Below are 20,403 nucleotides of genomic sequence, written 5' to 3'. Positions count from 1 at the left end.
ATATTGTTGTTGTTGTTGTAATGGTTTGGTTTCCACCATCTCATATAAAAAACACTTTTAGTAGCCTTAATCATGCTTACTTTGTTGTTGATTGAAGTGATGCTGATATTATCGTTTTAAGATCACCCAAATCCCAAATATGGCCCACCAAGTTGGGCTTATCAAGGAAAAAGAACAACCAATCAAACTAAATAAAAACAATTTTTTCTTAATATCAAACCAAAAGATTTTTATTATCTTAAGACACGATCCTATCATCTTACAACTCTCATTAATTAACTTTCTAATCATCTTTTGTTTCTTTTTTGCAACCATTTACTTTTGGAAGGATCCAAAAAGATAGCCCCATTTTGATACTTAGTTTTCAAGTTGGAAATCCCTTTTTATAGATATGTTCAAAGCATTTTCCTTTATATATATATCTTTTCTTTTAACAATCCAAACATTGTGGGTATAACTCAAATTAGCCCTTCCATATACTCCAAGTGACACTACCTGCTCCTTTCTAAATCTTTATTTTTCTTTCAACACTATTAAAGAAAAAAAAAAAAGAAGAAATATCAATTGGTGGAGTTAGCTTTAAGTCATGTGAGGTGACTTTTTCTTCCTCTTTCTCTCAATAAACCAAATTAATTAATCATTATTATAATGCATGATGCTAAGCCTAGATTACAGTCTACATTTGCCTATATTAATTATTATATTTCTTGAAACTAAATTATTGGTATGCATTGATTTCCATTAAGCCTCCTACTTTTAGAAAAATAAAAAATAAATAAGAACACTAAGGCCCGTGAAATGGGTAATGGATAGAAGAGGTTTTGGTCAATCAATGAGACAAAATAAATGTGCTTTGGTTGCTATTAAAGTGAGACACTTAAGACGGCTACACATACACACCACATAACATATAACCCACAGCCATGAATTAGGGAGACATCTGCACATGACTTGACTTTGGAAAGAAAACAATACAATTAAATAGAGAATAGATAAGATGATAAAGTTAATTTTAATTTTAATTTAAATTTTAAAATTACGATGTGTTAAAATTTTTAAAATAGTGTTATACTATTTTTAAAAGTTCTATCTGATATTTTTTAAATTAATTTTGGAAATATTGTATATAAAAAAAATAATAGTAATAATAGAAAAAAAAAAAAAAACTTCATGCCTTGATGGATTAGGTTCTACAGTCTAATATTATTATTTTTCTTTTTATTTATATATATCTTAGACAGTTTCTGCCCACATGGTTGTTAGTAATTAGCCTATAAATGATGCATGTTGCCCACTTAACAAATGAGCATACAACAAGAACTCTATTCACATTAACCATAGTGTCTCTCTTTGATGGATTCTGCGTATATTTTCTTGTCTTGCACGAAGGAAGCAAGGGGCAACTAATTCTTTTCTTAATATTTTTCTTTTTTCTTTCCTGTTAAAATATTAATTTCGCACCTCCTCAGAGTGAGATCTCCGGAACCCTCCCAGCACAAGAAAATTATTATCATCTTAGTTTTTCTTTTTTATTTTTAGGAATTAAATTCATCATCTTCTCTGTAATGAAGCAAGCATTCCGTCATTAAGGTAACTTGAGAATAAATGAAAAAACGAAGGTCAAAAATAGAGATTTAGGTTCCTACTGAATGACTTAACTTTAGGTATCTACCATCAGTGATCAATTTTATAATAGAGTTCCTTAACAAGGATATTATATAAGTTTGCATGTGGGACTTTGTTTCTTAGAATATAGGGTTTGAAGACTTGAAGCATTTCATTTATAAAACAAAGACCCTTAAATAAACAATCCTTGAATTCTGGAGGAATTTGTCTGTTGGAAAAATCCAAGTAGATGCAAAGAGATCTAACCATAACTGCAACTCATTTTTAATTCAAAAACACAGGTCAAGACAAGTTGTTTTGTTATTAAAACATAATCTACTTCAAGTAAGCTGTGCGTGAATATCAAGTCATTTCTAAAGTAACATAATTCTTTTCTTTTTAAGGTTGCCTAAATAGATAACCTAAGATGGGTTTTCTTCTCTTTTTTCTTTCTTTTGTTTTTAACAAAAGTAAATCCCATCATTGCAAGTTATAATATATTTGTTGGTACTGTCTTGTATTAGCGTCTAAAACTTGAAAGTTTAAACCAATCTGCTGGATAATCATGGCAACAATACAGAAGGAAGCATATATTAAATTAAATTCTTGAAATTGGAAAACACCCGTCAATTTCTGCCAAGTAATTCTCATCTATAATTTTAGCTAATTCTCTTCATAGAAATTGTCTGCCAATATTATATTACACATGTGTATGTGCTTCTTTTATATTTTTGGTTTCCTTGGCCCCTCTAATTATTGACCAAAGCATGTGCTTAATTTACAAATATTGAATAGAATCAATTTCATAATGGAAAATAATTATAATTAGAAGAAAATAATATAATTAAAACTTGAACATGATTCGAGGTGTAGTTGAACATCTAGTCACTTGTCATTAAGCTAAATCTCTCTACTTAAAATAAAACGAGTTGTTTGATACATATGCTATATTTTGAATATTAATATGCTATTAAGTACAAATGCCAGCTAGATTGCCATGTTATGATCCTTTATATTTTGCTGATTGAAAGTCCTCAAGTTGAGAGAAATATTTTAATAAAAATGCACTAACTAAATGATCCCATACTACATTTGTTGACTAAGCAATCAGCTTTATTTGCACAAAAAGTTGTTTCTAAAACCCAAAAACAAGTGTCGATCTCCTAATATGGTATTGGGTCTCTCTTAATACATGCAGAGTGTTTGAATGATGAATAACAACTGTTGTATTGCGATATCAAATTCAACAAACTGTGCTGCATGGTTTTAAAATAACGGACTCACCTACTAGGAGATTATATATATATATAGTTTTGTTTTACTTCATTCGAGGAATCGCCCGCAAAGGAGTCCTGGAGGCTGGAGCCTTGCCGCAAGGTGCAAGGTACGGACGTGTGCCTTACCAAAGTGAGGCAGAAACGAAAAGTTTTTATATGATAAAGCAAGCTAATGAGACTCTTAATACAACATATCTTTTCTAGATTTATAATAAGATGCAATGCGAAGATATAAACTTGGCATAAATGTGTTCTAATTTCAAAATGAAAACTAAAAATGGAATTTTTTTTTTTTTTTTATATCGCAGAAACACATGTATTTATGATTTTTTTCATGACTCAATTTCAATCAAAAGTTATAGAAAACTAAATAGTTAGATATACCATTAGTCAGGTGTGGCTTACCAACTCCTCTAAGGTGCACGCTTGAGTGACGTCGCCGTCTCAAAGGGTCTAAGCAGCAAGGGGCAAGGACGAGAGCCTCGTGGGCGTTGAGCCTAAGACACTCCTTTATCAACTGTAATGACGACAACAATAACACTAATATTCGTGACAAAGGGATCAGCGCAGTGAGGTCCAGCTCTGAACATTTCTTAGAAAATGAAAACAAGCAAAATGAATGTTTTATTAAGAAAAGAGAGTTACAACATATGTTCAGGTTGCTATCTCACCTATGAGGACAAGAAACGCAATTTACGAATATGAATTAAAATTATACATACACCTTAAAACTGTGAAACTCCTTGTAGAACCAACCATATTGTAACATGCCATAGGAAAACCACCTCAAAGAGAGAAAAAAGAAAAACCCTAGTGAGAAAAAAATATAGAATAAACAATACACTAAAACCTTTTGCATTCAACAAATTGGGTGGCCAAAGAATTTAATGCCATGCTGGCTGCCCCTTCAAACCTCTCAAGCAATACAAAACCACCTAAACAACTTTTCAGTTTTCAACCAAGCTTTTTATCAGACCCTTTAAGGTTCAAGTTGAACCACTTCTTTTTGGCTGATTTATCCTTTCCATCACTTCCGTCTTCCCCTGGACTCTCAGCTCTTAAATCCTCACCGAGAACTTTGCTTGTACTGCCGTTACTTATATTACTGACTGTCCTGGTTACAGTGAATGAAGCATGTATACTATCCCGCTGCTTCAGCAGCTCGTCCACCTAAGTGGGACAACAGCAATGATAAAGTCAGCCGAACACTGAACAAGAACTCATACTCTGCATGTGAAGTGTTGTTACTACTAGAATTAGTATGACCTCAGAACTCTGTACTGGTGTCATTAGGCTTGTGAAACTCGAATATTGCTTGGAAGACAAGGGAAAGATAAATCAAAAATAAAAAATGGTTAGTGGAGGTCAGATCACTCCATTTGACACATTTTTCAGATGGCATGAGGTTGCATATAGATACTACTATAATACAATGTTCACTTCTTAAAACAAGTGAGATTGCCATTGCCATTGTCATTCAGCAAGCGGATGATCTCATTCTCCTCATGCAATGAACTCAGAGCAGACAAACTCTTCCAATGTACATTATGGTATATAGAATTCATATGCATGGACATCAAACTGTGTCATGTTAGGAAAAAATTGCACAAAAACACAGTAAACACCAAACATAGGCCATCAAGGTTTTGAGACATACAGATTGCTTTTCCTGGCTGTATCTGTTGGTTACTTCTTGAAATCGTGCCAAAGCCTACAAACATCAAGAGTGTAGTTATAGAAACGTGTATATATAAGTAACCATATGAGATAATTTTACCTTTCTGTATTCTGTTTCGAATTGACGTAGCTCATTTCTTTTTCGCAAAATTTGTGCTTCAATCTCCTTGAGCTTCTCCGTGGTATCTTCATATGCTTTTGCACACAATGCCTCTATTGTGTAGGTAGCAGTCTTAAAAAAATTATCACCTGACAATTTCAATGAATGTCAGCCCAATGGGAATTCCATAAGAAAACTGACAACAATTCAGGAGAAAGTAAATAGTTCTGACCATAAACAGCAAATATATGAGTGCCGGCTTTTAGTTCTGAAACCTCACAAGGTTGAAGACCTTCCAATCTTTTAAAAAAAGCAGCATCAGGATCCTTGGCTATTGCTAACTGCACAACCACATAGGGAAGGCTTACTTCAGCCATGGCTCGAAGAAAAAATCCACCAAAACAAGTCCAGGACAAAAAGGTAAAGGAAATGAGAAAGGACTCCCTACAGCATTTACAGTTGAATCCATTCTGTACACTTGAAAATGTAAGAAATACATCCCTGCAGACGTCACCTTGCCAGTCTTCTCACTATCTTCCTGTGCAGAGTAAATAAATGTATTAAAATTGCACCATTGCGGGCATTAGTCATTTGAAAAGGTGTTCACCATTAATAATATTAAAATTTCCCAGTAACCAATGGTTAAAGCACCTAAGCAGCTCATAATAAAAAAAAAAAATTAAGATGCATGCCCGAGACATACAACCGCATCATAGAAACAAACTCATTTATAATTTCCACATGATGGTCATGCAACAGAGTAAAAGGAAACTTCATATAAATCCTGAAGAGCTGTTCAATGACAGTTGATAGAAGTGCCATTACCACCGTCAAAGAATCAGATTGAACACAGAGGGAAATCTAAGATATGATAAAAAGGAGAAGAGAACAACAAGAAAATACTACCTTTGTGAGAAAAGATCAAGTAAATCAAACTCTAGTGTTTGAAAAAATTTACACATTACAACCTTATAAAGAAATCATGAAGCAACCTCCACAACATTCCCATAAGAATTATTTGAAAAATACAAGTTATTTAAAAATTCAATTGAAGAATGGAATGCAAAAGAATATTAGCATTAGATAGCATTTAAGTAAGCCTCCAAATACAAAAGCCACTCAAGGTTTTAGTATAGTGCTAAGGTCCACAGGCCATCCTGTGCACACTGACAACCAGAACTTTGTCTATTTTTTCTCTTGAGATTTTTTATTTTTAGTTTTGCCTCCTCCAGGAACTTTGCCAATAAGCATGCGGACTTTGTCCAATTCCACCTTCAACATGGGAAAATTCCAACATCCATATCACTCATTGACCTCTATTGTCCTTCCTACACATTATCCTCCCCCCGCTATCAAAACCACAAGAAGGTGGCAACTAGGGATAATCAACGAAGTGAGATGTTTAAAATGCAAACTGACTTTTTGAAAGGAACAACTGTTGACTGTTGTTAACTTCCAAATCTGAAAAAAGCAATTCAGAACTTTGCCAAGAAGCATCATTGTTCCTACAAATTATCCTACCCTCACTATCATAACCATTATGAAGGTGTCAACTAGGGATAATTGATGAAGTTAGCTGTTTAAAATGCAGATCGACCATTTGGAAGGAACAACTGTTGACTGCTGTTCACTTCCATATCTGAAAAAGCATCAGAAGTCTCAACAGAAAGACTTCCCATCTAAACTAAATGCTCATTACAGGCTAGTCAGTAGCAACACAATCATAACTACACAGTTGAATCACCCAATAAAAGAAATCATTAAAAATTTTGAAGCCTAACTCAACTCATCTGATGCAGATCATCTCGAATATAAGGTACACTACCTTCCCTACAAAAGCAATTTAATTCATCATCAAACCTAGGGAATATATAATCAAGCCTCATATTCCTCAATTTTTTACAGAACAGGCTCCGGAAATATTGTGGAGCTCATCTCAAACAAAAGTACAATACCTTTCTAACAAAGAAACCAACTTCATCATTGCATAAGGAAACACAATCCATTGTCATATTCCTCCTTAAGTTGCACTGATATGTCAGAGGGATAAGACATAAATGAATGACCTAAAACAAGAGTTGTTGAGGAATCAAACAACCTATTAAATGAGTTTCCAATTCTTTCACTTTAAAGCGTACTGACAAATTCATTCCTGATCCTTGTTTTCTGTATTTCTAAATTAGGGAGTTGATAGAGATTAAGAGCTACTTCCGTCAATGCAAAGTCAAAGTCAAGCCGGTATCAACTCTAATTACTGTCCTTCACGTGGCTCCAAATATTAATGAGGGAATCACCATCAATGAATATTATCAATACCCAATATTAAAGCCACAAAATTAAGTTTTGTATTACCCAAAGACTCCATGAGCATCAATAATACCATTTAAAATTGATGGATCTAGATCCACATATCACTGCCACAAAGCTCCACAAAACAGAAAGGAATAAGGATGTAGACAACCATGTCACATACAAGTAGAACCATATACAAGCACTCATATCCATTTCAAGTGTCCAATCTGCATCTAATAAGATAAATAAAATAAAGTGTAGGAGCAACAGCTCCTCATCTGACCTTGGGACATTGTGCCAAGCCTGCGAGGCGCAATGAGGCCCAGAGCAAAGTTAACAATTTATGAATTAACCTTGTTACGAAATTATGGATAGAAACTCAAATAAATATAAACAATTTACGCAAACGTAGCATGACTAGCAAAGTAAATTTGACATGCATCCAAATTGTTGCGCCTGACTTGGGTTTATGTCAATGGCAGTGAAAAAGCAAGATTCCATCCCTCAAGCACAAATCCAAATGTGAGCTCCAAGGCAAATGCTTCAGGGGCCTTAGCCCTAATGGACTTCTTTTTCCTTTTAAGAGTTCACTAATTAAATTTATCAGGCCATTTGATGTGCTTATTTTATGTCTGGAGCACTAAATGTGTTGATAAAAAGAGATCGACCACATGAATATTAACTAAAGAAAAATTAATTGAATTAATGCCCTGACTGCATCATAACCAAGTCATTCTCCCTAGTGACTTGATGAGGAAAAACATGTCAGTCAGTTTTTGTCCTAGGTAATCTGATATCCTCCCTCCGCTTCTGTGTATCATCCTCATTCCCTCCTTCACTGCTCTTTATTTTTGTATTTGCTTAATTAATTATCTTTTGCTATCTGCGAGATCGACCACATGAATATTAACTAAAGGAAAATCAATTGAATTATTTCCCTGACTGCATCATACCAAGTCACTCTCCCTAGCGACTTGATGAGGAAAAACATGTCAGTCAGTCTTTGTCCTAGGTAATCTGATATCCTCCCTCCGCTTCTGTGTATCATCCTCATTCCTTCTTGCACTGCTCTTTATTTTTTTATTTTCTTAATTAATTATCTTTTGCAATCTGCATAATCTGTTCCCTTTTCTTTTAACAAACCAACTCTTGACTGTCTCCTTCCTTCATTATCACTAGTTTCCTGTTGACAACTTTGTACTGTCTTCTTGTTCAAACAATTAATTTGATTTCTGGTGGATGAAATTTATCATTTAATAATCTGAATCAACAATAATGGCATAGTCTCTACTTATCATTTAGTTTAGTTAGTGCAGATTAAAACAAAATTTTCAGCAGCCTCTACTTATCATTTAGTTTTAGTTAGTACAGATTAAACAAAAATTTCCAGCACCACCTTCACTATCCTAACACAAAGCAACCTGAGCAACAATTTGGCAATAGATCATGCAAAAAATTCTATACCACCAATTTACATATTAATGTATCACGTCTTGTTTACATACAGAAAAAGAAATCATGGAGAGAAGTTATGATTTCTTTTTTCCCTTTTTTTTTTTGGGACAGAGAAGGGGGTAGGGAGGATTGAGGTTTAGAATAAATTATAATAAAAAGTTAAAATGAAAAACAAAAAGCATTAAGAGAACTAATAGGTACCTGTAACGCCAAACCATAGCCACCATTGGCATCTTGTTCAAAATAAAGTAACTGTAAAATTAAACAAATAGAACCACATTTAGCTTTTGTATAAAATGAGAAAAAGGAAAATTCGGAAACAAATAGAGGGATAGAACTGGGGGTGTTAACAAATTCCTCATTAACATTGTAACTTATGTAACCTTAAACTTGCTTTGTGCAGTTGAAGTTACTCTCACAACAAGTCCTGACTCAGCTTGTTGCTCATTTATCGTTACGCCAAAGAAATGGGCAGATTGCTTGTCCACCTGCAATGAAACAAAGAATAAGTAAGAAGCATACATAGATGAGAGAGAGAGAGAGAGAGAGAGAGAGAAGCAACGGAACAAGTGTATCAATAATAAACACTAAGCACCTTCCCACTAACTGCTGTTCCAATAGGAAGGGGTCTGACTGTGACAGTTCCGTTAAGAGCATCTTCAAGAACATTAGCAGAAATTGTAGTTTTGATAGGGACACCAAGCTTACTGTTAACAATGGAATAAGAGGCTTAAAATTGCTAACTCAAAATACAAGCTCCAAATGCTTCGAAAATGAGCTCACCTGAATAATGCAGCAAATACAGTATTGACAGTTCCCAGATTAGATAAGTCAATTTCCATATCCATGCTTTCAGCATCAAGAGCCTGTCAAGTTAAAATTTGACTTCCAACCAATTAGGATGTTTAGTAAAGAAAATAAATTTTGCACAAACATCAAGAAAGAAGAGAAGTGATAATAAGAACTAATAAAGCAATGACACTCAGATGAAATGTCAAGTTGTTAACTCCACGCACAATTAACAAGTAAAACTATGCAGTGAAAAGAAATGAAAGGTTTATCTTTAAAGTTCATAGTACTGACATAATGCATGCCCTAGCACACATAAATAAGATGAAGCACATGAATACCATGCCATTCCTCACTAATAGTATGCATACACAAAGAATGAGACCCCACATATGACATAAAGAACATTTCAAAGATACCTGTGTAGGACATATCTTAGGGTCAGCGTTTACTCATTCATTTGTTTTTTGCGTTTTTCTCTCTGTTGCTATTTATATTCATTGCATTGCATTGCACCACATAAAATTCATAGGGTTTCTAACTTGCAATATCAGTGACAGAGACTTATTAATTCTTCTGCCAATTCATTCCATAATCCTAGTACGATAAGACAAGGTTAGAATGCAGTCCAATAAAAACAAGTTAGAAGTTATTTTCATATAATTCTCAATTTTATAAGTCTATTTTTCTGGTAAGCTTTTGTAGGAACATTATGTAACTTCCTATATAGATATAGAACAATTAGGAACTTTTGATTTAATTAGAATTGTTCTATGTAGGAATTTATTTGCTTCTTATTTAGTGAGTGAGGGGATCTTACTATATAGGAGAGCCATAGTCCTTCTTGACCAAGAGAAAGTAGTAATTATAATTTTTTATGCAAGTTAAACTGGGATTAATTTGGTTTGGGAGAACTCTGTGCCAATGTTTTTGTTCCTCTTTATCTTGGGCAATATTTACAATACTACTCTCAACAGCCAACAATTGCTGTACTTACTCTAATCAGCTCTACTTCAGACTCTGACCCTAAATCTCATTAATTGCTTGTGCCTTTCCCACTACAAAAGCACTAGTAGGTTCATTGCATCTAACAAGTACATAATCACATAGCTCTCTTCAATTTTTTTCTTGCACACTTTTATCCCTCTCATATCCTAAAACCAGAACTAACAATCACTCTATTTTTAATGCTTTTATGCACAGTCGTTCACTTTGAAACTTAGTAATGACTCTTCCTCACCCAGACAAAATGCGCTACTATTAAGAGTCCAAAATATTTGCTTTTGCAGCAATAGTATGACATTAAACTCAGCCTATGGTTCCATCAAAGCAAACTTCCTACCTTATTTTCAGAGGCATTACCCTATCAATTACCCTTTAACACTAATCCTAAACTTCGAGCATTCCCTACCTTTAAAGAACCTAGAACTAAATAGATATAAATTCAACCCTTGTTTAGCCCCTAATCCTAACTTATTCATCCTTAATAACATGCAAGTGCAATACCCATTCATATGTTCACAACCTCAAATTCCTAAATGTTCAAGCTTTAACACACCACCGTCGCATCTGTGTGCTTAAACAGAGAGAGAGAGAGAGAGAGAGAGGAGGAGGATAGTGAGGGAGGGAGGGAGAAAGGAAGGGGAGGCAACTCAGTATTGAACATGCAAGTGCACAAGTCATCAGATTACATCCGCACTCTACTTCTCAATTACCATTTAAACATTGGTTGGCCCAAATGGAAGGGCAACGGTCCAACAATGCTAGTGAATAACCTCAGATAAAAGAATGTTATCATTTGCTTCATATATGAAGATGTAAATGAGAATAATATTAAGCAAAAAGCATCATGTTGACACTGGATAAGGATTCTAGGTGCAACTTTCAGATCGTTAAGTACAACAGCCGTGATGATTTATGGGATTTCTCCACCCCAGGCATGTGATTATCATCATTGTTTCTTCTTACTTGGAAAAGTTTCATGTCAAAGGAACTTCCCACAACAGCATAGATAATATGATAAATGTGAGAGAGAAGAAACAGAACAATGAAGAAAGAGGGAAAAAGAGGCTAGGAAGAGCACCTCAAACCCCGCACTATCATACTGCCTTCTCTTTTCCGGGTCAGATAAGATGCTGTAGGAATACGCAACCTCCTTGAAATGCTCAGAGGCTTCAGGGTTGCTGGCATTTTTGTCTGGATGATACCTGTCAATGATTTATATTGACTATTTGGTTTAAAATATTACCATACAAAGTAATATCAGCAAACATTGCCATAGAACACGAGACTACCTCACCAAAAAATGAAAGGATGCTATACAATGGACATGAAAAATACTTCACAAAATAACAATGAACAATTTGTCTTAAATGATTTACATTCACCGAGAAAGAATTCTACAAAAATAGATCAATTCGATGTATCCATCACCTTGGATACAGCAAAAAAGTTAAGATGAAGCCATCAGCCAGCTGATGGTACGAGAGACTGAACTCAAATGATAACATTAGTTGAAGCAGCGTGCCTGTACAATTCAGAATTTGATTGGAGAAATTATGTCCTCAATGACCTCCAATTCTGTAGAACTTCAATTTCTAAGCCAAACTCCATATGCCAAAAACAGCTTCACACTCAGACTGGAGCAAAAAAGGGAAGGTGCCTTAAGTCACTTGGTTCATGTGATAGAACAGAAAGTTCATGAGAATTGGCTTTCACAGAGGCCATCCTTTAAAATCTAGCAATCTTTCCATCCAAGGGTGAGGTAGATAGGCAGCAATTCAAATTTTAATCAAACATTTCCCTCACAACTTCTGCTTTATTTGCACCCCATAGTTAGAAAGAGAAGAACAAAAATCCTTTAATTTCTTCCTCTATTCCCTTCCTCCTAAATCTTCCCTTCTCTGCCCTTTCTTTATGTTGTACAAGAGCATTATTAAAGATTTCATTGAACTCAATGATTCAGATTTCCGCTATTAGCCACATTGATTACTGCTATTGCTGAAGCCATTGTGAACGACTAAGCAAAATTATGCAAAGAACATGGTGGGACATATAAATTTGCTATGTAGGACTAAATAATCATTAAAAAGAAAAACTGAATCTAGTTCTTATGCTATTCGAGTTATTGACCTGCTTAAAAAGCAATTCCAGCTACTCTCGATCCTGCTTTAAAATTATAAAACCATATGGATAAGCAGAACAATACATCTAGGTAAAATTTGGATGACCTATCTTCCTCATTGAGCTATAATCGAGCTAGCAACTAAGCTTAATTGCACAAATTGTGGAAATCTAATCAATCAAAAAATAGAATTTGCATGTAATGCACGCGCAAAAATAGAATTCAAGAAGAAAAAAAAAACAGCACTTGTAGCAATGGAAAATGAAACTTACTTGAGAGCTAATTTTCTATAAGCAGTTTTAATCTCCTGATCTGTAGAATCTCTCGAAACGGATAACACCTCATAAGGATCTCTTCGAATTATTGGAGCTGCCGCTGCTGCCGATGTACTTTCCGCCTTCTTCGACCCCATCCCCAACCCTAATCCTAACCCCTATCCTAACCTCCTCTCTCTCTCTCTCTCTCTCTCTCTCTCTCTCTCTCTCTCTCTCTCTCTCTGTGTGTGTGTGTGTGTGTTCAAAACGCCGTCGTTTCCGTTACAGCTCCAGAGCTGTTTCTCGACCTCGAATCAGCAAAGCTATGATAATATATGGATTCTAATAAAAACAAAATTTTCTTTTTATTGGATCCTTCTTTTGTATCCTCGGGAAAACAAAAAGGTGAATTGAAATTTCAAATAATAATAACAAATTGAAATCACACGATCTGTTTATAACATTGCCTAATATTTTTGAAACTTAGAAATTTGGGAAATGCGAGTGCGAGATGTGTGACGTGAGGTCTCTCTCTTTTTTCTTCTTCTTCTTCGTTTTCCTCTTTTACCTCTTTTGTGTGGTCACGTAGGTAATAAAAATAATGAAAAACAATTCAGCGTTTTCTTAAAGGAGAAGAAGATTAATTAATCGCATAAAAAGGGTGATTTCAAATTAATATTTGACCTCTTTTACCACACGTTATTCAATTAGTAACAAATTAATAAATTTTAAAATTAGAAATAGGGTTATGTTTAGAAACTTGTTATTATTATTTTAATGATATTCTGGACCGTTTCAATTTAAAGTATAGAATAATATTATATTGGCTGTACCTGCAAATTGCTAGTAATGTGTTTCAGAGGTAGAATTTTGAAATTTTCTTCTTCTGCAAGAAGTCTCCATCGATGGTGGCTAGGGGATAAATAAACTTTTTATACCAAATACGTATCCTCAAGTGCTCCTCTTGACCGCAGCTTAGTTTTTCTTTTTTTCTTTTCTTAAGGGCGAGCGCTGTTCGGCAAAGAATAATTAATTACCCGATTTGGTTTTTTATATAGATAGAGGTCCAAGAATTTAAATTTCTTTTATTAAATTAAAATATGAATTGGTTTCAAGAGGCGACTTTTACTTTCAACCCGATTCATTGCTTACGTGTCTTTTACGCCCAGTCATTGTGAACTAGTTAAAAGAAAAGTTATTTGGGGAGGGAGAACCAAATTATCAGGATTTTTTTTAATTTTTTTTATGATGTCATATTACAACTTTGGTTATGCATATAGAAAATGATGATGAGCAAAGTTGCTCGTATGATATTTTTCTGAGTGCATTAGTTGGCCAGGCCACTAGGCAACAAAGAATTAGCTGGAACGTAGTGAATATGAATTGTGTATTCACTGTGCTTCACCTTATTCCTGAACAGAATAAATACACCACGTTTCAGGAAAATAATAATAATACAATAAAATACATCAACTTTTACAATTTTTCCAAAATGTTTATCTTCTAGCATTTCCTCTTCTTTGCAAAAAGTATTTTTCAGCTTACATTTTCTTTTTTAATTTTGTGTGTCATGACTGTCTGAATTGAGAGGCAAGGAACTAGTATCTTTTTCTATAATAATCTCATGTTGCGTACAAGGGGGAGAAAGAAAGACAGGTTTTGGAGGAATTTCAATTGCATCTACATTTCCCGATAACATTTCCAACACTCCTGTCCTTGAAGGACGATCTTTAGGATTTATTTGAATGCACCATAGACCTACTGTAATCATCTTCCTTGATATATCATCGTCCTCTTCTGCGATAGAATCTGCAATCTCTATATTCTTTTCTTCAATTAATTTATCGTATATCCAATCCGGAAAATATGCTTCACTTGAAGTGCTTAATATGTTACGTTCAACCTGTTTCCTTCCCCCTATCATTTCTAAGAGCAACATCCCGTAGCTATAGACATCAGATTTATGCGACGGATTTCCTAGGTTTCTCATGAAAATCTCAGGAGCAATATAACCAATTGTTCCTCTTGCATCCGTCATTGTCACTACACTTCTATTCCGAGAGTATATTTTTGCCAATCCAAAATCAGAGATTTTTGGATTCAAATTTTGATCTAGCAACACATTTTGCGGCTTTATGTCTAGATGCAAGATTCGCGACTCACAACCATTGTGTAAATACTCTATTCCGTGAGCAATTCCTATAGCAATTTCAAGCATCCTTGATAGTCTTAAGGATAAGCTAAACTCCCCATTAGATAATAAGTCGGCTAGCGATCCATTAGGCATATATTCATATATCAGAGCTTGTTTTGAACCATTCCAGCTGAACCCTAATAATCTTATAACATTAAAATGATGTATCGTACCGATGGTGGCAACTTCATTCACAAAATCGCGACCATTGCTGCTCAACTTCTCTAGTAGTTTGATTGCAACTAGGCGACCATCAGATAGTCTTCCCTTGTAGACATTTCCATAGCCTCCTTCACCTAGTTTTTCCCTGAATCCATTCGTCATCTTCCTTATATCTCTGTATGAATAATTGCTTAGCAAGGCTGATTGATAAGTTTTAACAAATTGCTCAACATTTTTCCTATTTTCAGTGTTTTGGTTCTTCTTCCTCTTCAAGGCCGGCACTCGTCCTTTTAAGACTAGAAGGACTACAAGAAGCAAAGTAAAACAACTTCCAGTTGCAATACCTATACATATTAATAAGCAACACGAGTATAAGAGATTTAACTAAAGTTACAAGTTTGATATCGTTGTTAGCTGCTACAGAAATGCATCTATCAGTTTCCAATTTTCTTTCTTGAGTTCTCATAATTAAATAAGAAGCTTGAGTGTTTCTCCCAGTAACAAATTAATGATCAATCAAATTTAACATTGTCACATACCTATGATAAGTTCCCGTTTTTTTGGATTCTTCTTTGAGCTTCCCGGCCTGCATGATTATACAAGTTATGATGATTAATTGATTTAAAGTAAAGTCTTACCTGGATATGAATTCTGCAACTCGATCCACCTATTATGACTATTTTAAAAAGAAAAATATTAGCCGATAATTTAAAACGGTCAAGCTCTCTAGACTACCAATCTTGAATCCCATTGTTGAATTAGTCCAATATTAGATGGTCGTCAATTATATAAATGAAGTAAGAAATTAAAATTGATAACCATTATCGAACACTATATAAATGAAATGGTAAAAGCTTTTTCTAATTAATTTAAAAATTTAAGCCTACTGATTCTTCTAAATTGGTACTTGACAGAATCAGAAATAATACCCTTACTTCTGTGTCGATTGCTGATAAGATTCATATGGAATTTGTCATAATCATCAATATGGATTCAATATTTCATTATATAATATCATTAATTTTTTTTGTTCGTTTCCAAGTCATTGTTCTTCTAGAGGTAAATGAAACATGAATATAAGATTTAAGTAATAGAAATCAATAAGTGCCAAGACTTTTCTGGTCTTGGCAAATGAAAGATTGTAAATTTGCGTTTCGTCATTTCTTTTATTAATGTTGGGGTTTTATTCTAGTCATTGTTAGTTGGTTGATCTGTTCTTTGTGTTGGTCTGTTGACTCGTGTAAATAGCTAGACATTGACATTTCATACTATTTATAATATAAGTTGTATACATTTAAAAAAATCTCATTGTACACGCTTAAATAAAAGAAATTTATTCTATAAAACATATTTATCTTTTTTAAGTTGTATCCACCTATACTATTGATAAATAGAATGCTTAAATATTATACAATTAAATTACTGTCTTGTTACTGTATATACCAATTCATATATGCCACATAATTGGAAAAAGAAAAGTCTTCGCAGATATTAGCATCATGGCGAGGAATCGAGGAACTTACTTGTGAAAGCAAACAATTCTGCCCAAGCTCCCGTCAAATCCACATCGTCCCCCTACTGAACTACAGTTGGTGCACTCTTTAAAATCAGGCCAAGTCAAAGCGAACCCATCGACCAATATATGAGCCAGTTGAATCCGATGATCATCAGAAGTACCATTACTTATATTCAAGAAACTATTGCTAGGAACCGTCACGACACTACATTCGCTTGGTGCTAACAAAGGGCTGAGTTTCAGCTGACTGGGGGGATCCCATACATAAAGTTTATCCCCTTCCATACAAGTAAAACTATAGCTACCCTTCTCAAGGAAATCTTTGGAAAGCTCTAGCTCGGCTGGACACATAAGTAAAGTGAAGTTAAGGGTCCCAGGAGGAAGACTGAGGCTGAGAGAAGGATTATAGGTACTAGAAACTGTAAAGTTCCGCAAAGAAGAGCAGGAACCAGCAGTCAAGTCTTTGATAAGTTGAATGTCAACAGCAGTGATCAAGCGATCCGACAAGTATAGGTCTTTAACTTGGAAAAACCTACCGGAGAGAATGATACCTGAAGAAAGGTCATCGCATGTGATTTGGTAGCTAGGAAGGCCGCAGGTTTTGGGCCCTGAACCGAATGTGAGAGAAGAAAAAGGGAAGGAGAAAGTGATGTTGCCGCACTTGAACGGCGTGCAGAGGTCGTAGTCTGAGGTACTGTTCTGTGATTTGATATGGGTAGGGAAGGTAGTTGAGATGATCAATGATAGTGTTATTATGAATGAAGAGAGGACAGAAGAAACTGGAGCCGGTTTGCTCAACATTTAATTGGCCTTGATGATTTTGAGTGGATATTGTAATTCCCTGTTTGTGTTTAAACAAAAAAAAAACAAAAAATCGTCTTGTATTTGGCCTTTTTCATTTCCCCTTTTTTTCCCGATTTGTTGGGTCACTTACCGTAAGTCAACCTTCCTACAGGAGTGCTGTTTGTGGAGAAGTTTTACTTAGTCTTAGTCGGTAAGAAGCTAAATTTACTTGGTCCTTTTTTTCTGGTCAGGAAATCTACCTAGTCAATTGGGCTTTGATTGTGTTGGCTTTTTCGAAGCCTTAAGCTTCTGTAAACTGGGCTTTTAATCTGCCATAATCTTTTCGATCCCTTCTTATGAGTAAGAAAACAATCAAAGGGAGAAGGAAAATTCCATACATTATGGCTCTAGGATCGACAGATCACAGGGTCTCGTGCTTTTCTAGTGGGTTTAATCTCATATCCCTTGCCCCCTCTTGTGTTGGAGAAGACAACCGCGATGACGGAGAAGGTTGGCAGAGATGAACCATAACTACTGTTTTGGAATAAAGTCTCCCTAATCTTGTTGCTTAGATTCAATTTAACACTTTTTTAAATTTTTGATATTTTAATTTAAATCTTTACATATTTAACTCAAATTAGCTCTTTATTTAATAAAAATGAGAGAATAAGTTAAACACTCCCTAAAAAAAAGAGTGGATAGAATGAAAAATAAAAAAAACTAATTTTTTATATTAAATTATTTAAATTAAAAAATATATATTGATATTTAAATAAAATATATAAAAAATAAATATTGCTATAGTGCTCTTACTATTTTTTATTAATACAACAAGAGGGGTATATTATGACGATAATTTAACAACGCTTTTAAATAATATCGCCAAAAATTAGAAATTAACAACACTTGCTAAAAAGCGTCTGTCAATTACAAACATTAGCAATACATATGAGTAAGTGTCAATATAATTATCAATTTAACGATGATATTTACTATAACGTCATTATTTATATAAAAGTACCTATGGTTTTACTAAAATGTTATTAAAAATACTTATATTGTTACTGGTGTGTTATTAAAATGGTAACACTCTTAAATAGAAGCGTCATCAATTTCAGCAACACTAATATGAGGTGTCACTAGATTAGTAATACATTGAATATAAGGACGAAAACTATAAAGTGTCATTAAATTAATGACGCTCTCTATAATATGTTGTCAAACTTGACAATTCATTATGTTATGTGTATTAGTATTCTACTATAATAAAGACTCTATTTAAAGGTGTCTTTATTAAAAGAACTCATTAACTCAATCACGATAATAAAGAATCTTCTTTAGTTCCCAATTTTTCTTTTTCCTCATGTCGCATAAATTATCAATATATTATTCTTTTTTCATTTATTTTTGACAATTTGAAGAATTATACATTAGATATGTGAATATAATAATATTTTTTAATTTCTAATTTTAATTTAATCTTCAATTAAATTATATGAAATATGGAATCACAGAGGATACGTGTGGCCCTTGCAATTTCTAAATGATATATGGAATCATCCATGAACTCTCATATGCAAAGCTTTATAAATTTTATTATGGCTTTCATGGCATTAATCTAGTATTAATATCAGGATGCAAATTTAAATCCTTTTCTCTTGTTTATCATAAATTCTTAAAAGTTTAAGTGATAATTACATTTTTCACTTTCCACTTATCCCTCTTCAATGCACGTTTTTTTTGTGCTCTCAAGACTTGTTATCTTCTTTCACACTACTGTGTTGCTACCATTTCACTATTTTCTTTGCCAAAAATCTTCAGCACCAAGTACATGATTACATCATTCCTTTTAACTGTTATGAAGGAGAATTAATCATTAGAATTGTTAGTATGCTAATGGACTTTTATATTTGTTCTTAGAGCATTAGAACTCTCTATGCATGCGTTGAAGCCTTTGTTTCTGTTTTTCTAAATAAGTATTTTAAGTGTTTAAGATGATGAATTGGTATATAAAGTTTGGTCCTTTCATGGTGATTTTTACTGCTAATGGTCACATATTGTGGCTCAATCTTTTTCTTGTCACAGATAAGAATTCCAAAAATATTATGGAGTAATTATTTTGGTATTTTAGGAATTTGTTAATTTAGTTACTTATAATATATTATATATTTTATGAGTTGATATGAAATCAATTGTTAGTGTTAATTAGTAGGTGATTTTATAGCCCCTACTAATGGTAAGTTTTATATAATAATAATTAGATAAAGGCTCTTATTATTTTTAGTATAGTTATATTTTTTTCTCTTATATTAATGTATATGTGAATCTAATTATTAATGAATCCTTTAATAGTTGTGTTAATAGGAGACAACTACTAATATAGTTACAGAACGTACATCAACATTTGAGGAACATGATGCAAATGTTATTAAAGATGAAGTGTTTATTGAGCTCTTAAGACAAGATCAATATAAGAGGGTGAAAGGATATGGTGTAGGAGTAACACCATCACAACTATTTGGATCGAAATTTCGGCCAATAAAAATAAGACAGACTGAAATGGATAACATGCAAAATGAACTTTTTGAAATGCATGCACATTATGAAACAAAGATAGCAAATTTGAAAGATGAGTATGAATGGAAAATGGCAAATATGAAAGCGAATTATGAATGAAAAGTGGCTAGGTTATAAAAATACATGGATAATTTTCGAATGGAATTTTTTCACTTTAGAAGTTTTATATAAGAGGTATACACTAATAAATATTAAGCTTTCATATTAAATTATAAATTATGAAAAACTAATCTTGATTTTTGTGTTAAATAGTTCTAATTTATCATTATGGTATTGTTGCTTTTGCAGAGTTACCCAAATTCTTTAGAATTTGAAGATTCTTAAACTTGAATTAAATATAAGTATATTATATATTATGAATCTTTACTTTATGATATTTGAAATGAATTTTTTTTTATTTTAAATTTTACTCTAGATGTATACTTTTATTTTATTGCTCATTCTTGATTTTATTATTTTACATATAAATTAAGATCTTTATTAATCTTTTTTTGTGTCAGTTGTTAGTCTTCAGTTCACATGCTTAGTCGTCTACTCTAATTTTATTTTTAATTTTTTTAAATCTTTCAAACTCTTAACACAAATTTTTCTATCTTTT

The 20,403-nt window shown here is 33.4% G+C and overlaps 2 protein-coding genes across 3 annotated transcripts; both read right to left on the bottom strand.

Annotated features, from left to right (window-relative positions):
• Nucleotides 1-3,483: 3,483 nt before the first annotated feature.
• Nucleotides 3,484-13,122, bottom strand: LOC8260386 (chaperone protein dnaJ 15). Of its 2 annotated transcripts, XM_048372763.1 has the most exons (12): nt 12,592-12,728; nt 11,629-11,834; nt 11,279-11,402; nt 9,190-9,272; nt 9,002-9,113; nt 8,790-8,894; nt 8,608-8,658; nt 5,108-5,197; nt 4,892-5,000; nt 4,660-4,808; nt 4,540-4,593; nt 3,484-4,052 (listed from the first exon to the last, which is right to left on the bottom strand). In XM_048372763.1, the coding sequence occupies exons 2-12, from the start codon at nt 11,703-11,705 to the stop codon at nt 3,837-3,839; spliced, it is 1,170 nt and encodes a 389-aa protein (XP_048228720.1). In that variant the 5' UTR covers nt 11,706-11,834; nt 12,592-12,728; the 3' UTR covers nt 3,484-3,836. The 2 variants fall into 2 exon arrangements, with proteins under 2 accessions (XP_048228720.1, XP_048228719.1); XM_048372762.1 differs by lacking the exon at nt 11,629-11,834 and having other exon boundaries at nt 12,592-13,122.
• Nucleotides 13,123-14,008: 886 nt separating this feature from the next.
• LOC8260388 (LEAF RUST 10 DISEASE-RESISTANCE LOCUS RECEPTOR-LIKE PROTEIN KINASE-like 2.4) lies at nt 14,009-17,513 on the bottom strand. The gene is made up of 3 exons (XM_025158737.2): nt 16,453-17,513; nt 15,469-15,515; nt 14,009-15,273 (listed from the first exon to the last, which is right to left on the bottom strand). The coding sequence occupies exons 1-3, from the start codon at nt 17,244-17,246 to the stop codon at nt 14,129-14,131; spliced, it is 1,986 nt and encodes a 661-aa protein (XP_025014505.2). The 5' UTR covers nt 17,247-17,513; the 3' UTR covers nt 14,009-14,128.
• Nucleotides 17,514-20,403: the final 2,890 nt, after the last annotated feature.

Source organism: Ricinus communis, chromosome 4, assembly GCF_019578655.1.
Source record: "Ricinus communis isolate WT05 ecotype wild-type chromosome 4, ASM1957865v1, whole genome shotgun sequence".
Taxonomy (NCBI): domain Eukaryota; kingdom Viridiplantae; phylum Streptophyta; class Magnoliopsida; order Malpighiales; family Euphorbiaceae; genus Ricinus; species Ricinus communis.
The sequence above is the reverse complement of the archived record's forward strand: the minus strand, read 5'-3'. Positions and strand labels throughout refer to the sequence as shown.

Excerpts from the sequence above, each read along its gene's own strand:
- LOC8260388 (XM_025158737.2), bottom strand. The coding sequence starts at position 17,246 with ATGTTGAGCAAACCGGCTCCAGTTTCTTCTGTCCTCTCTTCATTCATA. Across the intron at positions 15,516-16,452 it reads AGAATTGTTTGCTTTCACAA|GCCGGGAAGCTCAAAGAAGA; the intron begins GTAAGTTCCTCG and ends ATAATCATGCAG. Across the intron at positions 15,274-15,468 it reads AAAACGGGAACTTATCATAG|GTATTGCAACTGGAAGTTGT; the intron begins GTATGTGACAAT and ends TAATATGTATAG.
- LOC8260386 (XM_048372762.1), bottom strand. The coding sequence starts at position 12,731 with ATGGGGTCGAAGAAGGCGGAAAGTACATCGGCAGCAGCGGCAGCTCCA. Across the intron at positions 4,809-4,891 it reads TCATATATTTGCTGTTTATG|GTGATAATTTTTTTAAGACT; the intron begins GTCAGAACTATT and ends TGAAATTGTCAG. Across the intron at positions 4,053-4,539 it reads ACAGCCAGGAAAAGCAATCT|GTGGACGAGCTGCTGAAGCA; the intron begins GTATGTCTCAAA and ends TGTCCCACTTAG.